The 15,213-nt window shown below is 41.7% G+C and overlaps 1 protein-coding gene across 1 annotated transcript in view; it reads left to right on the top strand.

The window, feature by feature from the left end:
• Positions 1 to 31: 31 nt before the first annotated feature.
• Positions 32 to 15,213, top strand: part of LOC143890615 (UBP1-associated protein 2A-like) — a 28,365-nt gene continuing 13,183 nt past the window's right edge. The window contains exons 1-2 of the mRNA XM_077395322.1: positions 32 to 80; positions 2,552 to 2,705. Of these exons, the coding sequence (XP_077251437.1) occupies positions 32 to 80; positions 2,552 to 2,705 (203 nt within the window). The remainder of the gene's footprint in view (positions 81 to 2,551; positions 2,706 to 15,213) is intronic.

Raw genomic sequence — 15,213 nt, 5'->3', positions numbered from 1 at the left:
TGAACTGGCATGAAAGGTAAGCTGTTCAACTATGGGTGTCAATAGACCCAGACAGTCTGATGGATTCAATGGATCCGAATGTTAGTGGACACTGGAGCTGAACTGTGCTGTTGGATCCATATCATAAGGTCCGAAATTATTTTGGATTGTGAGCTATACTTAGCCCCAAAGCCCGATCGATCCTAATAGATAGTGTCAATATGTATTTTCATGCACCTATCTTCTATCAATGAGGGATATTTTTGCAACATTCAAAAACCTTATTAAAAATTACAATGAACATTTTATTTTTGATGGGACTTTCTCACTTTTTCTCTCACTCTATGTACAATGTAACAACCAAGGACCGGACACTCGGATTCAAAATGGGTCGTGACCCAGAGCCAGAAAGTAGGATCTACAAAAGCACTTCGATGGGAATATCTGATGGAGCTTCTATCTCATAATTCATCGCAAATCTTTGCAAATTTTTGCTCCAGAGTTGGAAATAAAAGAAACAGTGTGTTAAGAACTCCAGTTTTCCCCCAATCCCCCAAAACAAAAAAAAGCTCAAGAGCGTTTTACTTAGGCCCTGTTTGGATTGCAAGAAAAGCATTTCTGACTTAAAATTTTCCATGAATTTTCTTTTCTTTTCTTGGTTCAGTGGGAAATGATAGGATTGTGGAAATTATAATAAATTGAATGTCCTTCTAAGTGAAAATTCATTAGGGTTGGTTCAAAATTTTAAATTACCTTCTTAGTGTGTGAAAAAAGTAGGAAAATTAAAACTATTTTTCACTTTTCCAGAAGATTCCTGCAATCCAAACAGGTCCTTAATGAAAATCCTAATTTTAGTCCCCTGATCTAACAAGCCTCTATCAAGGTTCTGGCAAGAGAAGTGTAACCATTGATTTTTGTAGTCTGTGATCTTATGCATGGATGCATGGGGTGTGGGTTGCCTCATCATGTCCTACAAGATTAACGGTTTTGATCTCACATTCATTCACCATTTTCTTCCATGTAGGACGCAAAAATTGTCTTTTAAAAGTCACTTTCTTCATAAGATTGGAAGATGCTAAGAAGAAAGGGGTTCCTAGGCTGGTTCCTGCCTCATGCAAGTAATCAGATCCGTTGATCAGATTCATCGATTGATCTGTTTATTTTACGGGCATCTGGGTTTGGCTGGGACCCCTACCGGTTTATTATATAAAGAGAAAGATGATACATTTTTGGCACAATACTCCATCCCTAACTCCCAACATATAAGAGGGAGAACCAAAACTCAGGATAATGGGGTGCAACTCGGGTCAGGTTCAACCCCAAAAAATGACGGGTTGGGTTGAGTTTGGGTCGGGTTCGAGTTTGGATCAGGTTCGAGTTCGGGTTGAGGACTTGCGCAACCTGACCCGAGTGAAACCCAACATTTTTTTGTCATTTCTTTTATAGTAAGCTTAAAAACTCGGGTTGGGTCGGGTTTTGGGTTGGAAAAAAGGTTCCTCGGGTTGGGTCGGGTTGAATCTCTTCGGGTTGGAACTTGGGTCGGGTCAGGTTTGGGTTGGGTAAATGGTTCCTCGGGTCAAGTTCGGGTTAGGTAAATGGTTCCTCAGGTCAGATTCGGGTTGGCCTCAACCCGGCCTAACCCAACCCGAGTTGCACCCCTAATGAACACTAAAACCTAAGGCTCTGGTTGGTTGCCACATGCTTGTCATCCTCAAGGACATCCCAAGTAGAAAAACGCTTTTATAGTGTTTGGTAGCCAATTTAGCATCACAATCTCTAGAGACTATTAGATAAGATTCAAAGATAATTATTACTTGTCTATTGACGTGGCACCCATAGATTTTACTTATACCTTACATGCCGTCCTCCTCAGAAGAGAAAGAATTTGTCAAGTAAAATTTTACTTTTTCTCTTTATCTCTCTTCCCCCTCTCTTCTCTCTATATATTGGTAATGACACCCCCTCCCATTACTCTTATAAGATTGGCAGCCAATCACTACTTATAACTATTCTACTAGATAAATCCTAGGTAGATCAAACATTACAAATGTTTGTCTCCTCCCTATTGACTACTTGTACCACTTATCTACAAGGTAAACTATCTGCATCCAAATAGACCCTAAGAGTTCTAAATGCTCAATACCCGTGAGTTACATAATCAACTAGTTTGGTGGGAGTGTGTTGGTTTCTTTGGGAGCATCTTGGACAATTTTTCTTCGGAACTTCCTCCCATGATTCATTTGATTTCTCCAATTCTTGACTCTCTTCTTCACCGTCCTCTTGCTCTACTGGGATCAAATTGATTAGATGGCGCTCATCAGCCCATGATACTTTCTTCTTTCAAGCCTCTTTGGGATCTTTTGTGCATGTCGGGGAGTATTCCTCATCTTCAGAGGTAAATTCTTCTTGCATATCAACGAGGGTCATTGCTTTTGTGATTGGATCTGCATCTAGAGCCTCTGATCTTGCCCTTATCTTCTGTGGCCTTGGTGTTTTCTACAACAGGTTTGTTCTTATGGATTGGCCTCCATTCTTTCCTCATGGGTTGTATTTTTCTTTTGTCTGTGCTCAGTATTGGGCGGGAATGCGGGGTGTTGTATGATGGTTGAAGGTCTTGCAGTGGGAGCACGGAGAATGTTTCCAATCGTATTCGATTGGTTGTTAGATAACCTCCGTTGGCGTTTCGATCACGATGCTGTCCGGGAGAGGGGTTTTTGTGTCCACTTGTACACATTTGCTCGCATAATTGAGGCGGGAGGCATCATTGGTTTGGGAGTCCATGTATAAAGACTTCCTGATTCCTCTGGCGATGTTATTGAGGCCGGTTGGGGTCCAGAATTGCAGACGTCAACCAGGTGGTTTGATCCAAACCGGGAATGATGTGAGGCTCAGTTTTCAAGTGAGAAATCTGAAGTCCATCTTCGAAGAAGTACGGGTTGACCTCAGTTCAACAATACCGCTTATCCTAGTGAGTTTGACAGGCCTATTGGACCAGAAGCTTCTCAAGAGGCCACCATAGATGTAGGTTTTACCTTCCAAGGCTTGGTTACTGTTAAGTATTAATGATTAAATAACGCCTTCCCCCAACAACTTATGCTTTTGGAGTACTTGGTTGTTTGACATGGTATCAGAGCAAATTGCACAGGTTCAAACCTCCTTCATTTTGAAAATCCACATGTAACGGCAAACCCAAAAGAGGAGCCACATATGCCTCATGTAGGCCAATCCTAAATAGAGGGGCCACACGTGAGAGGGAGTGTTGAAGTATTAAAGATTGCATAACGCCTACTCCAACAGCTTAAACTCAAAAGAGGGGCCACATGTGCCTCGTGTAGGCCAATCCTAAATAGAGGGGCCACACATGAGAGGGAGTGTTGAAGTATTAAAGATTGCATAACACCTACTCCAACATCTTAAGCTTTTGGAGTACTTGGTCTTTTGACAATTACAATTGTCCGGGTTGTTAAACTTGAAAAGGAAAAAACCTACATTGAGAGTAAACAGTTGCAACTCGCCTTTCACTTTCCAAGCCCTCATGAGATTATTTCTTAATGCAAGTAAGGTTGCCGCCCATCAGACAAGGGCCCTGTTCGTATGAGATTATGCCAACCGATTGTTAGTCAAAAACCAATTATTTGACTCAAAATTAAACGTAAATGTGATTCCAATAATTGGTTTTTGGGCTCACAATCGGTTGGCATAATCTAAAACGAACAGGGCCAAGGCAATCTCCAGCCTTGGTCTCTTCTTTCGGTGGTATGTAATGGGTTTTCACTTTTCAGTTCTATTCTCCCTTCCCTTATATGAGTCATCCCCCCCCCCCCCCCCCTTAATGTTATCCGTTCACTTTTAAAGGTGAAGAAAAACGTTAAAGGGGGTGAATATCCTCAACCATAACCCGGAAGGGTGTGGTTCTCTGGCGTAAAGTCATGGGTTTGCTCCCCACTGACGAGCGTTCGAATCCCCCCTTGCTTACCCGATGCGCGTGGTTTCCGGGTGATTGCGTGCATCCGTAGGAAAATAGTCCTATATCCTCAACCATTGAACCATTCTCACATAAAACGTTACGGGGGGGGTGGTATCATTCCCCCTTTTTAGCACGCATTTCCTTTCCCTCTTAAAATTTCAAATTTTCCGACCTCCACAAGGTGGGAATTCATAGCCGGGTCCGATTCCTCGATTGGAGAATGAGAAAAATTTATCGAGATGATAAATTCACACCCCTTAACTTGATTTGACGTAAAAAAAGCGTAAAAAAGGAGGGTAATGTGAATAGAATTTAGGGAAAATGACTAAAAAGAGGGCTTTCTACTGATTATGACGTGGCAAGGGGGGTGTTTTCTAAATTACAAATTTGAAGTGATGTTAACTAGTTTGGATGGATTTGGGACAAAAATGCCCTCATTGTAAAAAAACGTTAGTTTTACTCTTCTCTCTCTCTCTCTCTCTCTCTCTCTCTCTCTCTCTGCAAATACCCTTGCCGCGGAAATTTTCCGGCAACTCTCTCTCTCTCTCTCTGCAAATACCCCTTGCCGTCTCTCTGAAAATACCCCTTGCCGGCGGAAATTTTCCGCAACTCTCTCTCTCTCTCTCTCTCTCTGCAAATCTCACCAGCAAATCTCTGAGAAAAAACAACACAGTAAAAAATAAGTTCGGAAGTCCGAGCTTTTCTCTCAGAATTCCGCAGCAAACATCACGGTTAGAAAAAAAAAAGTTCTCGGAATTCCGAGAACTATTCCACGCACGTTTAAAGCGCTGGAACGTGCGATATTTTTTCAATTGCCCCTTCTATTTTTCATTCTTTTTCCCTTCTCTCTCAAACCCTTTCTAAACCCTAACTCCATTAACCATTTTCCCTCAAAATCTAACCCTAATCCATCATCTTCTTCCTCCAAAACCCTCTTATTTTACCCAAAACCATTGGTAATCCTAAATAAACAACTTATAAACACTCTAAAACCACTGCTATTCCTATATAAACCACTTAGACACTCTAAACCACTGTTACGCTATATAAACCACTTGTAAATACTCTAAACCACTGCTTACCCCTATATAAACCACTGCTTACACTGTATAAACAACTTATAAACACTATAAACCACTGCTAAGCCTATATAAACCACTTACAAACACTCTAAACCACTGTATAGCTTATATAAATCACTTATAAATACTCTAAACCACTGCTTACACCTATATAAACTACTTACAAACACTATAAACCACTGCTTACACTGTGTAATAACTTATAAACACTCTAAACCACTGCTAAGCCTATATAAACCACTTATAAACACTCTAAACGACTGTTAGTCTTATATAAACCACTTATAAACAGTCTAAACCATTGTTTACCATATATTATACACTTATAAACCCTCTGTAGACACCCCATTTTGCTCTGCTTTGATTAAAAAAGAAATTAGGGTTTCGCTGTCAATTTTTCAATGTTTTCTATTCCGGTGTTCGTCCCTTACGCTTTCTCAAATCTTTCTGGTCATTTCTGCATTGTTCTGATTTTTTCCGCTAAAGTGCGGAGAAGGGTTATTCGTGAGAATCCGAGCAAGGGAGAATTTGTACCCGTTTGGTGGGCCCGCATTGAACATTTGTTTAAAATTGAATCAACCGGGGGCCCACATTGTGGGGCCCACGTTGTGGGGCCCACATTGTGGGGCCCGCGTTGTGGGGCCCGCGTTGTGGGGCCCGCGTTGTGGGGCCCGCGTTGTGGGGCCTCAATGGGGCCTCTTGTGAGGCCTCTTATGAAGAGCAATGATGGTAGCTCTCCACTAAGACAACATGATGGGCCCTCCACTAAGAACAATAATGATGGATTCTCCACTAAGAAACATGATGGGCCCTCCACTAAGAACAATAATGATGGATTCTCCACTAAGAAACATGATGGGCCCTCCACTAAGAACAATAATGATGGATTCTCCACTAAGAAACATGATGGGCCCTCCACTAAGAACAATAATGATGGATTCTCCACTAAGAGGGACAACATGATGAGCTCTCCACCAACATATCTCTCTCTCTCTCTTTCTCTCCCTATATATATCTTCCTTCCCATCCATAAAAAAAAAAAGAGAAATTTATCTTCCATTATCTCTTTCTCTTCCATTATCTCTTCTAATCACTCCCTCCAATCCCTTTCCTCAATATATTCTTCCATCCCTCTCCCTAATATTCTTCTTCCATTATCTCTTCACTCCCTCAATCACTCCCTCTAAACACTCCAGAGAAAGCGAAAGACGGCGGAGCGGATCGGCGGCGGCATGATTTTTTATATTTTTTTGGATTGGGCGGAGATCTTCACCACAGGTAGGTGCATTGTTCTCAAAATATTTCTGTATTTTTCCGAATTTTTCTGATTTTTTCCGCAAATTGTGTTTTAAAAATGGAAAACTCTTCAAAAAACATCTTTTGACGAAGAAAAATTAAATTATATACCAAACAGATTCTAAAATTAATGAAATTTCGTGGGAAAATAATATGTTACTGATTCATTTTACCATGAATTTATAAAGATTTTTGGAGTTTATTTGGTATATTATTTAATATTTTCTTTGAAACTTATCAGATTTTAGGAGAATTTTTACTAACATCAGATCATCATTAAAATTCATAATATTTTTACAGTAGTCTTATCTTCCATATTACTTGTTACTGTAAAATTTTCGTGTTATTTGGATCTGTTTTAATATGGGATGTAGTGTTAATTTATAATCTGGTCTGGAAATTGTAAAATCCGATATTGGTAGTAAATAATTTCTAAAATTCATGAAAATCTCACTGAATGCTATTTTGATTCATATAGTATTTCTGTAGAAATTTCATAGAATTTAGAGTTGTATTTCTACTAGTTTATGTGTTAATTGTGCAATCTGGACATTTAATGGATTAATCAAAATTAAATGTGAATTTAATGTAAAAATATGCAAAACTCATCCTGTAAGCTACATACATTTTCATCTTGCTGCTGTAGAAATTTCAAATCATTTCGAATTTATTTGCAACAATTTCACTTGTAAAACCGCTCATATGCTTAAAATTGATAAAATCCATGGAAAATTCGAAATTAATTGAAAATCATATAAAAATTTCTAAAGAACTTTAAAATTCTGTCACATGTTCACTCCTTAATCCATTAAAACAGAAATTTTAGGATCTTTAGATTTTCCGGGAAAAATGGCCAGTGCATCCATAATCGTATCCCAATTGCAACTTGATCTTTGACAATTTGAATATTTAAGTTATAGCATGTTGTTGGCTCCGAGGTTATTGTCCACGGAAATCCTGAGATTCTGCCAGGCAATAAGATGCTATAACCTAAGTATTAAATTGCACAAGGAAAGAGCGCACGATTCCCTCCTTTGGATGCCATTCAAGGCCGAAATTGGTGAACCCTAGAACCATTGGTAATCCTTAAATGTCTAGAAACTGAAAATCTTCGAAATCTGAAACTCATTAACCTCGAGAACTTAAATCGATTTATCTTGTGTCTTTCGGAACCATTGGATTATGGTTTCCAATCTAAGAACCATTAGAGCCCAATTTAGGAACACTGGTGTCGTGCCGTGTCCTAGGTTTTAGGGAGTCATAGAGTTAGGAGTCCAGCCTCATCACGGACGCTTGCTATGAATAGCAACCGTACCATAGGTCTAGTTACACTAGTCACCCAATCTTTCCTTAAGACAAGCCTAGTAAACTAGGATGTAGGCAAACCTGCATTAGTCTAAGGAACAACTTGCATTTAGATAAGAATCATACAGCATCTTAGATGAAATCCTAAGATAATAAAATCCTCAACTTGAATTAAATAACTACTTTTAAAACTGTTGAAACAGTCAAATCCGTTTAAGTCGGTGTCCTAGTTGAGTTAGGCATAAGTAGCTTAGCTTAGGTGCACCGAACTACGTCGACTCTGATCCCAGTGAGGCTTGGGTACGTAGGCAGCTTGGATGTCTGACGGCATACCACCCGCGAGTCGGCACCACAACAAATTGTGGTGTTTTGTATATTAATTTTCTTGTAAATACTTAATCAAATCAGTTAGGGTTTTCCATGAAATTAGAATTCTATGAGAACTTTCACTTAGAATGAATCCAGACAAATTAATAAATCAAGATACACATCTAGGATTCACATTGAAATTAGATACTAGGATGCATGTCACTTAGTTCACACATTAACATAGAGTTGAATGAGCCATTTAAAATAAATTTAAAAGAGTTAACTTTTGGAATCGAAGACCGATTATCGGGCAGGAATGGTGCATGTGGCGGATAACTCCCCATACCTTCCATTCTCGTAACCAGGTAGCGAGTCTAGATTTCTGGTTAATTACGGGTCCTAGATCCCACATCTAGGTGGCGACTCTGTCAGTCTCTTTCGTGTGGAATTCGGATTGCCTTAGTGATCCCAAGTCCACAGGAAAGACGAATTCAAATCAATATTAAAATGCACACGCCAATCGCGTGGGTACGAGAGACCAAGAGAGAGCGCGCGGCGGCTCGCGCCCCACGCCCCTCTCGCGGGATCATGTCCCACAGTCTGGCGACTCTGCTGGGGACCACCTAACTTCATTACAATTCCAAAGGATAACTCATTTGAATCTATTTTAACTGGCTCATGAAAACTCTATCTCTTTTATGCTTGTTAGATTAGTTTGTATGCTTTATTTTCTCATCACATATACTCAAACTTAATCTAACAAAACCTGAAGGCATCATAGATTGCGCGAACTTATTGCACACACTTACATCACTTTCATCTAAACCCCTGCATCTCACATGCACACACGTCCTATTTTAGGAACCCGGAGTGTTATCTAGCATGGTTGACTGGGATTTCATCACCTGGTGCCTCTGTGCTAGAGAAGCATTCCACCCTTAGCCTAGTACCTTTATGGTACGTAAACGGATCTCTTGTTCACGTACTGATACGCCGGACACTGGTACAGTATATCGAACAGGGATTCGCGCTAAGGGAACTCTTGGCCTTACCCCTAGATTAACCCACACATGCATGTAGTATACGAACACATGTGCATCACGTGTGTGAGCCTAGTTTAGGATATCCTACCTATTTGTGTCTAGATTAGGCCGTAGACCATCTTCTAATGGCTACGATCGGTCCTAGGTACACAAACAAAGTCATGAGTCGAGATCCTCTCTCCACTCCGCTAGATTAGGATTAGGGTTGATGCCTTCAGGTAACACTGATAAAATGTGCAAAGATTAAAAAACTTTCCCTTTGGGGTTAGGATTTAAATCCCATTCATTTCCAAAGATCTCATAGGATTAGTCATTCATGATCATCCGTTGAAAGCAATCTTATGCTATCTCATCTCATCTCGATCGTACGATTTTTAATCTTATATTATCTGATTCGATCGAGTATCCATACTTCCTTTATATTGGTAGGAACTCATCCTAATCTCATGTTCATGTAATCCTGATTATCCCTGTATCCTTTCTCCTGGCTTACAGACACCATGTCTACTCGTACAATTCTTGATTGGATCCGTGGTACATTAAGAGAATCCCATATCTATGCCATAAGTGAGCAAGAGAAAAATCTCTTCGGTTACGTGGCCACCATCAAGCTCGATTGGGGATTACTCTATGCTGCATCAGAGTGTTGGGATCCCGATCATCATGTCTTCCGTTTTGGCAACCAAGAAATGTGTCCCACCTTTGAAGAATGGTGTGCCTTATTGGAATATCCTGTAGATGGCCCTCTGGTGAAGCCATCTTACGTGTCGGATTATCGTCCTTTGTTCCTTCGCTTGATGAATAATCCAGATGAATCCATGAACTCTTTCATCAAAGACCAGGAAGTGTCCATGCAACAACTGATTGACATTTACCCTCCTGTTGGGCATATTGGTGCTGTTGATATTCAAAAAGCCCGAGGTCGCGCTCTGAGATTCTGCTCCTTTGCTAGGTTCCTCACTGTCCAGCCTTCTCGCTGTGCGTCAGCTGTTCTCTTGGACCTCGTTGATCAGATGGATCGTGGCGCCAATCCAATTCCTACTATGCTTGCAGAAACCTTCAATGGATTGGATGAGATGGCTCGTCTTCGTGCCAGCTCAGGTCCAGGCTCTTATGTTCGATCTTTTGTTGGGTCCTTCTCAGGATGTCCTGCATTACTTCACGTGTGGTTATGCCACAAGCTAAAAATTGCAGCTCCTGTGCATTTTGATCATACGTTATACACCTTCAGTGAATGGCGTCATGATGTTTCTTTCAATCATAAAGGCGATTGGGCTGAGTGGTTGAGTTCTCGCCATGAAGATCAGATTTATTGGCAAATCCCTGGAATCCAAGAAGCTGTCTTCAATACTGGAGAAGCTAACTACGTTCGCCTTCTTGGCCTCAAAAAGACTTCCTTTTATATTCCTGCCAGGATTCAGCGTCAGTATGGAAGGGAGCAATCCATTGTGCCTCCCCTTCGTCATTTCTATCCGCCTGAGGATCTCAAGCCCAAGATTGTCAAAGCCGTTTCATCTGCTTGGGATGTTCGAGTCATCAAATCTTTCAAGGAGTCAGTTGAGGAAGATAGTCGTCCAAAGAAGAAGTCTAGAAAGAGTGCTTAATGTCATGTTTTCTCTTATCAGTCTATCTTTGAAAGATCGAACCATGTACTCAAGCTTTAATGATCTATCAATAAAAGTTCACCTTTTTCTTTCAGTATCTTCGTCTATGCATACATCAGTGTCTACTTCTTTCTGATTTTAAATATGTCTTTCAAATATTACAGGGCCGTAGACACCATAGCTAACCCTAATACTCCTTGGGTTCGGGTCTCTTCTCGATTACAGAGGAAATCTGTATCCCCGCCACCTTCTCTGAGAACCCCAGCATCTCATTCTTTCCCGTCCTCATCCTCACCAATGGCAGAAAACCAGGACAGTCCTCCACTCGCTGCTATCACCGATACTCTTACCTTGATTCTCCGGCAGCTTCAAGAACTCAAGGAAGAGAACCAAGTTATCAAGGCTCAACTTTCTGAGAAGTTCGGACAATCGTTGTCCAAGGATAAAGGGCCTGTGCACCAAGCAGCTACTTCAGCAGCACCTGTCCAGCCAGTGTTCATCAATATCCATGATAAAACCGAAGAAGATTTGGAAAAAGAGCAGTATAGCGAGAATCGCAGTAGACCTTCTCAGTCCATGGTTGATAAGTCTGTTATGGAGAAATTAAAGACTCTTACCAGAAAAGTTCAAGACATTCAGTTTCAAGACCAGGGTAGTTTCAATCCCAGTGATCTTACTCTATTTCCCGAAATCCGCCTTCCTGCTAATTTTCAAATGCCCGATTTCGACAAATATGATGGTGTGGGTTGTCCAATCACACATTTACAAATGTTCACCATCATGTGTCAGCCTCAAGGCTTATCTCCTGAGCAAATGGCTCAATTATTCCCAGTTTCCCTAACCAAGGTTGCTAGGAGATGGTTCATGGTCTTGGACAAGACTCGTTACAGGACATGGAAGGATATCGGCGAGCAATTCATCAGGCAGTTCAAATATGATGATGGGACAGAAATCACCAGAAAGGATTTAGAGAGAACAAAACAAGACTCGAGAGAATCCTTTCTGATTTTTGTGAAAAGATGGAGGAGAATAGCAGCTCAGATGATGGAGCGCCCGTCTGAGGAGGAGCAAGTCCAGATAATCATGAAAATAATTTCCCCCCAGCTCCAGTATCACATGTCATTGCAATACTATCCAGACTTCAAACACTTCATTGTGGCTGGCACCCAGATAGAGGAGGCTATGGCTCAAGGTGTATTCAACCGTAGCAACCCAAATCCTAGAGATTTCAAAAAATCCCCACCAGCCCAAGTCAGTAGTATCTCCCATTCCAATGCTCAATCCTCTAAATCCCAGGAACCTCTAGTAATGGACTATGCTCAACCTGCGACCGCACCTCGGCAACAAGCCCGGGTAGAATTTACTCCTCTTCCCATTCCATCTTCGGAGGTGCTTAAGCAGTGTCTGGCTTCAGGTCGCATAACCCTACCTGCCACCCGGCCTCCCCCCAATCCTTTACCTGCCAATTGGCGAGCCGACCTACACTGTGAGTATCACAGGGGTCCTGGTCATCTTACAGACAATTGCATCGCCTTGAAATTCAGAATCCAGAAACTTATTGATGAGAAAGTCATTGCATTCCAACCAAGACCCAATGTTACCCAAAACCCGCTACCTGGTCATGCTAATCCTCCCGCTGCCGTTAATGCCATAACCATAGGAGATCCTGAGTTTGACCCTCTCACCCTCATATGTGCTTTAGAACCCATTTCTGAACCCGAAATCATCTTCTGTGATGAATCATACCTGAGGGAGTCTGTACCTCCCTTGGTAATCACCTATGAGCCACAAGTCCCTCAAATTATCACCTATGGTGAGCCAGAATTGGATGAAGTCAGACATGTGACAAGGGGTGGAAGAATTTTCAAACCTGCTGAATTAAGAGTCGAAAATCCAGGGGCATTGGCTCGAGGAGAGGAGCCGCAATACGTGAAGGACCCAGATGATGAAGTTGTTCAGCAGTTGAAGAAAACTCAGGCTGTCATATCTGTTTGGGGGTTGTTGATAGCATCGAAGAAACACAGAGAGGCTGTGTTGAAAGAACTGAATACCACACAGGTGTCCTCAGAAATATCTCCAGAGCAACTAGCTGAAGTTGTCGCTCTGACACACGCCACCAGGGCCATTAGTTTCTCAGACCAGGAGCTGTCTCCTCAAGGTCGGAATCATGCTAGAGCTCTTCATGTCACTGTTGTTTGCGAAGGCAAGAAAGTACCGTCTGTGCTGGTAGATAATGGATCCGCGTTGAATGTATGTCCATTAAGAACTGCCATTACCTTGGGTTTCGGTCCCACTGATTTTGCCGAATCAACCCTTGGTATCCTCGCATATGACAATACCCGCAGAAATGTGGTCGGAGTCCTTACCACCAGGATCGTTATAGGCGGTCAAGAATTTGAGGTGGAATTTCAAGTTATTGATATCAAGGCCTCGTTCAATATACTTCTGGGACGACCCTGGTTGCATAAGGAAGGTGTTGTTGCCTCAACCCTTCATCAAAAACTGAAGTTCATTAAAGAAGGAAAATTGATCACTGTCAGAGGCGACGAAGAGCCAGAAATAGGGCAGATAACAGGAGAAACTCGGATTCTTCCAGTTACAAAAGCAGATGATTACAACTTGAATGGTTTCGCATTCGATGTTACTGCTATTTCCTATGAAGATGCCTCTCGGGAGGAGTTGTATTTGCCTTTTGCCATCAGTCCTGTGGTTGCCAAGATGATGAGAAAAATGAACTACTTTCCGGGTATGAATTTAGGCCGTGATCCAAGCAAAGCGTCTCACTGGCGCCCAATCAAAGCAAACTCTGGAGCTTTCGGTCTTGGGTATATACCTACTGAGGAGGAGGAGGAATCCATGAAAGAATTGTTGAAATTGAAGGAAGAAATCCGCCGCACTGGAAGGATACTCCCGATGACTCCATATTCCTTATCAATGAATGGTCACTTTATCAAAGAAGGTGAGACTTCTCCATACTATGGGTTTTCTGAACCATGGTATGACTCAGTAACAGGGATCATGATACCGGGTTTTGAAATATTCAGTGGCCTTGCTCTCCCAGAAACAGAACCGCCGGTATATTGTGTTGAAAAAACTGTTGAGGATTGGATAGTCTGCCTTGAGCCAGATATGTTGGGGTCTTTGTTCGAAGAAGATGTGCCTGATGTTGTTTGTCAGGAGTTGCCCGTTTTAGATCATTCTAAAAAGCAAGAAGAGACTGACTGTGAAGATGTGCTAGTGGCGGTTATTCAGGGCGATGCTACCTTTACTGAACCTCAGAGTCAAATTGCACCTGCAACAGAAAATCTTTCCAACTGGAGTTCTGATATTTTTCCATCTTATTTTACGGCTAAGTCAAGTCTAGTCAAGCCAACTGAATCAGTGTCAGTGCCTAGTCCAGGCGAGTCGTTTTCTGAGTTTATTTACTATATGAATCATGAGCCTGTTCAGGATGAGTCCAAGAATAATGATGTAATTTCTTTCAATTCAATGAAATCCGATTCTCAGTATGTCTCTGTGTTTGCTTCTGACTTTAATAATGATAACACTCCCTCCTCAGACGAGGAAGAAGGGATCGACGAAACTCCCCTTGAATTGCAGCATATGCTCAAACAAGAGGAGGAGCGCCGAGCCCAGCCTCTTAAAGATGAAATCAAAATTATAAACATCGGAACAGAAGATTTAATACAGGAAATACGAATTGGAAATACTCTATCATCTGAAGAGCGCGATGAATTAATAAACCTACTTAAGGAATATAAGGAAGTTTTTGCCTGGTCCTACAAAGATATGCCCGGGTTGAGCGAAGACATTGTTCAGCACAAGCTACCTTTGTTGCCAGGAATTAAACCTAAAAAGCAGAAGCTAAGGAGAATGAAGCCCGAGTGGGTCTTGAAAGTAGAAGAAGAGGTTACTAAGCAGTTGAATGCTGGGTTCCTGCAAGTGGTGGAATATCCGGAATGGCTTGCAAATATAGTACCTGTACCGAAGAAAGATGGAAAGGTGAGAATGTGTGTAGATTTCAGAGATCTGAACAAGGCAAGTCCGAAAGACGATTTCCCTCTACCACATATCGATATCCTGGTAGACAATACGGCCGGGCATGAATTACTATCCTTCATGGATGGTTTCTCGGGCTACAATCAAATTAAGATGGCACCCGAAGACATGGCTAAAACCTCGTTCATTACACAATGGGGGACATATTGCTATCGGGTAATGCCATTTGGTCTTAAGAATGCTGGTGCAACATATCAAAGAGCAGCTACAGCTTTACTCCATGACATGATACATCGAGAAGTCGAAGTTTATGTCGATGATATGATTGTAAAAGCCAAGGAAAGGAGAGATCACATCCCGAACCTCAAGAAGTTCTTTGAAAGAATACTCAAATACCAGCTTCGCTTGAATCCTAGCAAGTGTGTATTCGGGGTTACCTCTGGTAAGTTGCTTGGATTCATGGTGAGTCAAAGGGGCATAGAGGTGGATCCTCAGAAAATTAAGGCTATCCAGGAGATGCCGCCGCCTAGAACCGAGAAGGAAATACGGGGGTTCCTAGGAAGGATACAGTTCCTAAGACGATTCATCGCTCATCTGACTTCAACTTGTGAACCTATCTTCAAGCTATT

Source organism: Tasmannia lanceolata, unplaced genomic scaffold (assembly GCF_043159265.1).
Source record: "Tasmannia lanceolata isolate RefF3 unplaced genomic scaffold, GAP_Taslan_0.1 ptg000013l, whole genome shotgun sequence".
In the NCBI taxonomy this organism is placed as follows: Eukaryota; Viridiplantae; Streptophyta; class Magnoliopsida; order Canellales; family Winteraceae; genus Tasmannia; species Tasmannia lanceolata.
Note: the sequence above shows the minus strand (reverse complement) of the source record. Positions and strands in the feature narration are given on the sequence as shown.